Source organism: Nematolebias whitei, chromosome 7 (assembly GCF_014905685.2).
Source record: "Nematolebias whitei isolate Nwh7 chromosome 7, NemWhi1, whole genome shotgun sequence".
Taxonomy (NCBI): domain Eukaryota; kingdom Metazoa; phylum Chordata; class Actinopteri; order Cyprinodontiformes; family Rivulidae; genus Nematolebias; species Nematolebias whitei.
Window position 1 is genome coordinate 43,060,068 of NC_056504.1, and position 9,046 is coordinate 43,069,113.

A 9,046-nucleotide genomic window follows, 5' to 3' on the forward strand; every position below is an offset into this window, starting at 1 on the left:
AACAAAAGTTCGACACCTCTGCACACTTCAGTCATTGTTTTTCTGTCTGTAAAGACAAATTCTCAACCCTTCGATTCATTTCCTGATTAAAGCCCTGGTTCATTGATCAAATGTCAGTTTTCTGTGTATAACATTGATGTTTAATTTCTGGACTCGCTTGTTTCATTAGAAGTCTTTTTTTTATGCTTCAACACTGCCTTCACCTTTCATTTTGAATTTAAAACATTACATTTCTGCCTGTTTTTCAACTATTAGCTGTAAATTCACTATTAGAGAACGTAATGACTAAATAAGGGCGACGGTAAGCCCCTCTCATACTGGGACGTCATCTTCAATGCAAATCTCCATAGATCATTATTTTCTTTGTCAAACAAACTTTTCAGGTATTCTGAAGAAGTTTAGTTTTTCCATCAAAATCTGGGATCATTATTATTATTAAAAGGATTATTTTTCCTACAACAAATAATGTAACTTGTCCCCATCCATTCTTATCTTAAATTAACTTTGAGGATATCTTAAAAAGATATTTTTCTTTACTAGTCACAATTGTTTTAGATATTTAATAAAAATGAATGGGCTTTTGAATATCCTCTCTCTTAAAAACAACAAAAAAAGCTAGAAACAATGTGATTAAGCATATCCACCATTCATATTATAGTTATAAAGTAATCCAATAGTTCATAAACATATAAAAATAAATTTGTTGTTATTTGCAATTGTGTTCATGTTAGTCATTAAAATCTTTTTGGGATGCAGTTTTAATATTAAACAAGTTAAAAGAGAAACGTCACCTGTAACAATTACATTGCAGATATCATGCTCAATAATCCAGGTAAAAAAATCCAACAATGTTCATTCAGGTCATTTGGACAGTTTCTTTTTTTGTTGAGATGTTTCGCCCATCATCCGAAGGGCTTCATCAATCTGAGGAGTCACAAACAAACTGTTTCCCAAAATTGCAGATATCTAAAATGTGAGTTTCTCTTTGGGAACAACATATTCCAAATAACTGCGATCTTCACATTATGTGAACCTTGAAGACCATCATCAGGTCCTTATCATGGTCGTCATCAGTCTGGGAAGAATGGGACCGAAGATTTCTAAAATTATTTCAACGAACAATTGCATCTTGGACATCTAAATATTAAGTCTAATTCTTAAAATTCAACATAAAAACAATTAGATTTATTAAGCTTGTTGTTCGAGACATTAAACTAGGAATTTAATATGTGGAGATTTTCCATTTACATGTTTTAACATTTGATCAGAAGAATGGAGTGATTAGATGTTACATTGACCTGCCATACTATCCCTGCCCACAAGATGGCGGTAGTGCGCAGTAGGTTTGTTTGCATGACCGCGATAAATCAACACAGGAAGAGAAACACAGGCGAGTAGCTAATGCTAATAAGGTGAACGTTAAACGTTCAAGCTAGACATGTAGTCGAGTTAACACGGCGTTCCCTAAAGGCTAAAATAGACCAAATAAACTAAATTTATTGTATTTTCCAACAGCAAAAGATAAAATCGGTTAAAGGTGAGTCGTAAAGCAACAATGCTTGTAATCGCTCATTAGACAGCGCTGGTTGTGCTAACTTAGCTAAGCTAACGGAATTTTAACTTCCATTCATTTAAGATTGTTGACCTGGTTGTGTTATCTGTTACTGTAATTTCATTCCGGTATTGTGCATGATAGCTACGTTTCCAGAATAATTAAGTAAATATATATATTTAATGCCCAATTTTGCACTTGAAAGCGAGAGGCCTAGTGCTAACATAATGTAAACAAAGGAGTCGCATATTTGTTGTGAGTTGCATACAACACTACAGACGTTGTTGAAAATACAAGGTTTAGTAGAAGCTTTGTGCATTAAACACTTTCACTTCTGATGCAATTCATTACGGATACGATGAATGTGTTTGTGCCACTTTTAAAATCGCCAAAATGAACCTAGTTTTCTCTTTTTTTTTAGTGATTTTATTCATTTTTTTTACATTTGAGTAACATTTTTATACATGCAGTTAACTGTGATAAATGTAAACTGGCACAGCTCTGTTGAAGCTTTCAAACATAATAAAACTAATGTCTATAAATGTCATCTTTAGTTTCAACATGTAGCTCAAAGTAATATATGCATTTACTTTCTATTACTTTGACAATTCAAGAGGCAAGGCCTTGAATTTCCATGTCTAAAGTCCGTCCACATAGATGAATTTGTTATATTTTCTGTTTTCTGAAGTGCATGAAGAGATGCAGGCCTGTGACCCTGGGATCGGAGCGACGATGGGAGTCGCTGGTGTTCAGAGTCGATCTGAGGATGAAGAGTCTCTTGGAGTAAAAGACGTGAAAAGGACAGCGACCCAAGCATTTGGAGGTGGCGTTCCCAAACGGAGAAGTTCATCTAGGTTTGAATCACAAGCTACTGTACATTGAACTATTACAGCAGATCGGTAGTTGGGCAGCGATATTAAAACATATCCATTTGTGTGTCTACACAATAAGGTCAATAAAGAGAAAGAAGTTTGATGATGAACTTGTGGAGAGTAGTCTTGTGAAGTCGTCCAGTAGAGTCAAAGGTCCTCCTATCATAGAGCCTTTACGATGTTCGAGCAGTGAACCTTCATCTGTTGAAAAGAAAAAGGTATAAACATAATGACTCTAAGGCTAAAAAAAAAGAAGAACCTTCACAGAATGAGTTTATATAATATATATATTTTGTTGTACTAATTTTTAGGTGACAAAAACAGGCACTGCTCTCACACCTCCTCTGACAATGGTAATAAATCCCACACCTATGGCTAAAAGAGTGAAGAAAAGCAAGCAACCGTTGCATATTACTAAAGACTTGGGACGATGGAAACCTACAGATGATCTGCTGCTAATAAATGCTGTGCTACAGGTGAGGTCTAAAAAAAAAAGCCTGGTAATTTTTAATTTTACTTTAATGACTCCCAATTTTTTTTGTCAGTTTTTAATCTAAACATTCATTAATGTATGTGTGTGTGTGTATGTGCTTGTTTGTTTTTAGACTACTGATCTGAATGCTGTTCATCTCGGGGTCAAGTTTAGCTGTCGTTTCAGTTTACGGGAAATTAACGAGAGGTGGTACGCTCTGCTGTACGATCCCGTCATTTCCAAGTAAGAGGTTGAGCATTTATTCGTTTCAGCTCTTATCTTTTATTGTTGTTTCCGAGTTTGTCTTGTTGGTACCTCTGTTGCTGAATTGTCTTCTAAGAACTTTGTTGTGTTTTTTGTCTATTTGAACAGGTTGGCGTGGCAGGCTATGCGGCAGCTCCATCCTGAAGCAATTGCAGCGATTCAAAGTAAAGCTCTTTTCAGTCAAACGGAACAGACGCTGCTGGCCAAAATTGGTTCAGTAAGTCACGTAACACTTGTGAATATATATAGGATCAGTTACGATCGGGATTCAATGCACGAACAACTGGAGCAATATGTGTAAAGGAATAAACAACCCCTTTAAAATAAACTGACTTCCTGCTTAATGGAACATAACTTGTCTAACTTAATATTGTTAATTAATGCTTCTTTCTAAAAACAGACCAGTCAACCCAAACTAGATGTTTTCCAGGAGCTTCTGAGCAAACACCCCAGTGTCTTTCACCCCTCTCGCACACCCAAGAGCCTGATGGTTCACTGGCAGCTGCTCAAGCAGTACTACCTGCTGGATGACCAGAGTGGTAAGTAACACTGTTGTTTTATTTATTTATTTATTTTTTAAAGCGTAATTTCATCTCATCATTGTTACCCTACAACTTTGTTGATTATATTCAGCTTATATAGTCATAGAAATTATACACTTCTGCCCAAACTACTGATCCAAGTAAATGAGTAATGTCATTTACAATAATTAAACAAACAATTATGTGAATAATTATAAATGCTAAGATTAACCACATCTTTACTGTTTGAAAGATGCTTAATATTTAGATAGGATAGTCAACACATTGGCATTGGTTGTGTATGTTGAAAACCTGCCTACTAAATAAAATATTAACTATAACTTGTATATTAAAACCACTACCTGATTATGTTTTGCAGTACAGCCTCTCCCTAAAGGTGACCAAGTCCTCAACTTTTCTGATGCTGAGCAGATGGTTGATGATGCAAAGTTAAAGTAAGTCTGTTCTTCACTTTGAAAAATTAATTCATTTACTGCTAAATATATTTATTTATGTAACAAACATTCACTTATGCTTTTGTCCCTGATCACTGAGTTCTGATGTCTCCTCCATACAGGGAAAGTAGAGACGAGGTGTTGGAACATGGTAAGAAATTAGATTTTGTTTTTTTGCTCTCTTTAATACATCATAACTTTTAGAGCTTCTGCTACAATGGATGTGTATGTTTTAAATTGTGGATAAAATACTGATGTCTCTCACTTATTCAGCTTTTACTAGTTTATTTCTACTTTTATAACAATCATAATCTAACAAGGTTGAGTCAAGTCCTCTGGACAGATTCTTCTTTGTTGAAATGTGTCGTCTTTTATCCTAAAGACTTCTTCAGTTTGAGGAGCTGCAACAAACTCAATCTTATAAAAAAAGAAACTTCTCATAGTGGATCAACCAGTTTGGTGGTGACAACCAGAACTAGTTGTTCACGTGCAAAATGAGGACCATCAGCCTAACTGCTATTGACAAAGGGCTGAGTGATACTTGTAGTAACAGCATTATAAGAGGAGGACAGTTGAACATGGAGCCCTTCAACCCTGTTTAATGATGGACAGGTTCTCTTTACAACGATGGCTTCATTTATTCCTCGCTTGAAAAGAGATCCAGAAAGTGGTTACAAGAAAAAGTTGTTGGATTGCCTGCAACATTTGGATCAGGACAAGGCTATTGACCGTATTCTGTACCACAGACTGTACCCAGGGGAGGCCACACCTAGTCTGTACGGTTTACCCAAAATTCACAAACAAGGTGTACCTTTAAGACCAATCGTTAGCACGATTAACTCTGTCACTTATAATGTTTCCAAATATCTGGCGTCTGTACTCATCCCTTTAGTTGGCAGCTCAGAACACCACATACAGAACACCATGGACATTGTGGATAAGGTGAGGGATGTTATCATGGAGACTGATGAAACAATGGTCTCTTTTGATGTCACATCACTCTTTACATGCATTCCTGTTGATGATGCAGAGGTGGTCTGTTTAAGGTTAAAATCAGACACCACTCTGAGCAGCAGGACCAGCTTTCCACAGAACAATGCCTCCCCCTTCTGACACTAGTGGTAACAGCAGGCGTTTTTAAGGATTCAGCTTTAACACACAGCCACATGGTATAACAACAAACAAAACAATCTAGTTTATTTTACAATAAACTAAATGTTTTACACGTTCTGGTTTACTGTGTTCTGTTGTTTACAGAGCTGATGATTTCTGATCGCCACCAGAAAAAAGAGATCAGACAGTTGGAGCAGGAGTTGCCTCGATGGCAGGTTCTTGTGGACAGTATCACAGGTGTGCAAACTGTCATTAAGAACAATCAATCAGGGTCTATGTTTACTTTTTTCTTTTTTTTTTTTTTGGAGTAATTTTGATTTGTGGAGCTCGATTTTAAATTGTTGGGGGGGTTTGTTTCCAGGGATGAGCATGCCTGATTTTGACAATCAGACCCTGGCAGCGTTGCGAGGAAGAATGGTGCGCTACCTCATGAGATCAAGAGAGGTGAGCAAAAAAGCAAGAAGCAGTAAAATAAATTCAACTTTAAATATGTACACTAAATTTAGTTAACTGATGACTTCCAGATTACTTTGGGGAGAGCAACAAAAGACAAACAGATAGATGTGGATCTGTCACTGGAGGGGCCTGCCTGGAAAATATCAAGAAAACAAGGTGATTTAATCTTTATTCTTTAACATTTATAACTTCGTATTTGTTACAGGAAACTTATACTAGGGCTTTAACAGACTACTCGAGTAATCTACACATCGATTCCTAGGACATCTATCAAGTTTTTTAATTTCACGTCGAGTATTCGTGGTGACGTAATTACGTCGCCGTTACGTCATCGTGTCACGTGATCCGCACTGGGCGCGGGTTACAAAATGGATTCCTCCAAGCAGACGGATGGAGCAGAGCAGACCCAGTCTTGGCAAATGGGTAGAAATGCATCAATAGTCTGGAAATATTTCACTAAAGATGAATCTTCCGGTTTAACTACCATAAGGGTCGTCCGCCCCACTGTTTTTTAGTTTCGTTTTTGTCGTGCCGCATGTTTCTTTTACTTTTGCAGCTTAATAATAAAAACTAATAGTTTGGTTTTTCCTGTGACTTATTTGCGGTATGATAAATGGGAGGAGCATAATATATGCTCCCAATGTTTTGGTCTTTTTTTGTAAATAATTACCTTTTTTGCGGGTTTTATTTATTTATTTATTTTTGTATCTTTAGATCCTATGATGTCATCAAGTACTCAAGTTCTACTTGAGTTTTATTATGTTAATGTCGAGTTTAAGAATTATGTAGTCCTCCCCCCACCCCAAGAACATCTGTGGACCTTTATCAGTTCTGAACCGGCTGATAGACACTGTGCCATCTTTTACCAGGACTATGGGACTTTCTGGTAGCGTTCACGGACAGCCTCACTCCCCCCCATGCAAAATGTCTCACTCTATGTTGCTTTGTGCTGAGGTAGTTTTTTGCTAGGACACAGTGTGAGAGATCTTTTTTTACACCTTCTTTCCTCATGTTTTTCTTCACTTATCTAAACGATAAGTGCAGCGCTTCACAACGAAGCTGCAGCCCCCGTGCACTTCCGTCTACCCTTGTTGGGCGGCTGCACTGAAATGTATTTTCGCTGCGCTTAACTGTGCAATGACAATAAAGTTGATTCAGATTCTGGAACAGTTGAAAAGATGGCTTTATTTTCAAACAGCCTTGGTCAGATGCTCCTCTCACTATAGCAGCTGAAGGAAAAATGACACCCGTCTAGTTCACCCGCTTCTCCACCTAAACACGCCTATGAAGTCCTGACCAGTCACACAGGACCTTACATATACCCTGCAAGACGAAGTTCTGCCTGGGGGCAGTACACAAGACGGGGTCTCAGCGTAGAAAGTAGAAAAATATGCAATTTTCAATTCGCGCCTGCGTCAGCGAGACACAAAGTTTTATATCTTGTAGACTATAAATCAGCCTAAACTCTTCCAGCCAGTGGTTTCAAGTGTTTCCTACAGAAAACATCTTTCTGAACTTACGAAACATATAAACCATACCATAAAGACTGTATTTGTTAAAGACGTTATGCTAAATAAATAAACTGCAGTTTTATATATAAAAAAAAGAAAGCGAAAAGTTTTGCAATGACCTCAGGAACTTAAATGTAACCTGACTTCTTGCTCTTACAAAGAGCTCTATGATAACATGTCCTCTAATGAGAGTCACAAGTGTAATTTTTATTTATTTAGTTTTGGCCTTGAAATGAACCGAGTGTTAGACTTGAAGTCTTCTGGCTGTACTTTGTTTCTGAACTTAAAAAAAAAAAAAAGCTTTTAAACCATTACGTCTTGTTCCAACAATCAATTTATTTCAAAAGATTACTTGATTAAATACTAATCTTTCAACACAAAGTAATATTAATTAATAAATCTTAGATGTTTGGCAGCATGGATCATCCTCTAATGAATCACTAATTTGTCTCGACAGGAATAATTAAGCTGAAGAATAATGGAGACTTCTTCATCGCCAACGAGGGCAGACGGCCGATCTACATCGATGGCCGACCGGTCCTGTCGGGGAACAAGTGGAAACTAAACAACAACTCTGTGGTGGAGGTGAGCGCCGCGTGCTCACCCTGATGCAGACGGAACTAGAAAAGTGAGAAACGTCCTGAAAACGTCTTGTCTTTTCAGATCGCAGGTCTTCGCTTTGTGTTTCTAATAAACCTGGAGCTCATCTCTCTGATCAAAGCTGAAGCTGCTAAGATGACGCAGCAGTGAGTGTCGGCTGTGCAGCAGACGGACCGGTCTGCGGGTGGTGTGTGTAACGCTGCGTTTACGACACCACTGAAGCTCAGCTGAGCAGAACTGGACTCATGTTCACCCTCACGTGGGATTAAACAGACCACAGCTAAACCCTGGAACAAAATGGTAACTGCTTTAGTGTGGTGTAAGGATAATTTGTTTTCTAATATAGATACTTTAATTGTAGAGCCACATTGTATTTAAACTCTTACATCAATCCTTTTTAACATAATAAACCTGTATATTCAAAATCCTGATGTTTCTTTAATCAGCTTCTTTGGAGTCGGCTTTCAAAACGTTTCAGTTCTGCAAATTCATAAAACGTGCACGTTTCAAACTGAACTGGTTGGATTATTTAACAGGCAAGTAAATGTACAGAAGTCATCAAAGTTCATGCTCAATAATCCAGGTAAAAAAAATCCAGTCAAGTTCAATCAGGTCATCTGGATGGTTTCTTTTTTTGTTGTTGTTGAGAAGGTTCATCTTTAATCCAAAGGACTTCATCAGTCCGAGGAGCCACCACAAACTCAGTCCCACAAGCAGCACACACATAGTGGACCAACCAGTTTCTTGCAACTTTTGAGCTTGAAACAACATAAAAACGGTTCCGTCTTTGTATCCTCCGCAGTGCTGCTGACTCATATGTCAAGCTGCCTCTCAGCTGAAGGATGACAAGCTTCCAAGAAGCAAAAAAAGCTCCCAGTCATTTTCGTGCAAACATTTAGTGCTGTAAAATTAATCAGTGGGCTTCCTCCCTTCTTTATTCCCAGAAGGCCATGAATCAACACGGTCCAGTGAGCTCAGTGTTGCTGTGGCAACAGTCCTCAGTCCTGTTTTGACCTGAATCCTCCAACACGGCAAAGGCTCAGAGTTGAACAAAGAAAACGGGCGATACTGAGCTGCAGTTTACAAAACAGCTGCTAAACCTGGACACGGTCTTCTCGTTTTTATCTCAAATATGTGTTGGTTTGAGTTACTCAACTTTCTGACATTGACACAGTCAGGACCTGCAGCTTTAGTGTTGGATGAACGAAACTGTGAACTGGCAAAAAGAGT

General features: G+C 37.9%; 1 protein-coding gene across 1 annotated transcript; it reads left to right on the plus strand.

Annotated features, from left to right (window-relative positions):
• Positions 1 to 1,365: 1,365 nt before the first annotated feature.
• On the plus strand, positions 1,366 to 8,222 carry mcrs1 (microspherule protein 1). The gene is made up of 14 exons (XM_037679625.1): positions 1,366 to 1,537; positions 2,241 to 2,406; positions 2,504 to 2,642; positions 2,736 to 2,900; positions 3,030 to 3,139; positions 3,269 to 3,377; positions 3,561 to 3,699; positions 4,061 to 4,136; positions 4,259 to 4,287; positions 5,394 to 5,486; positions 5,611 to 5,693; positions 5,774 to 5,861; positions 7,674 to 7,801; positions 7,880 to 8,222. The coding sequence occupies exons 2-14, from the start codon at positions 2,252 to 2,254 to the stop codon at positions 7,964 to 7,966; spliced, it is 1,401 nt and encodes a 466-aa protein (XP_037535553.1). The 5' UTR covers positions 1,366 to 1,537; positions 2,241 to 2,251; the 3' UTR covers positions 7,967 to 8,222.
• Positions 8,223 to 9,046: the final 824 nt, after the last annotated feature.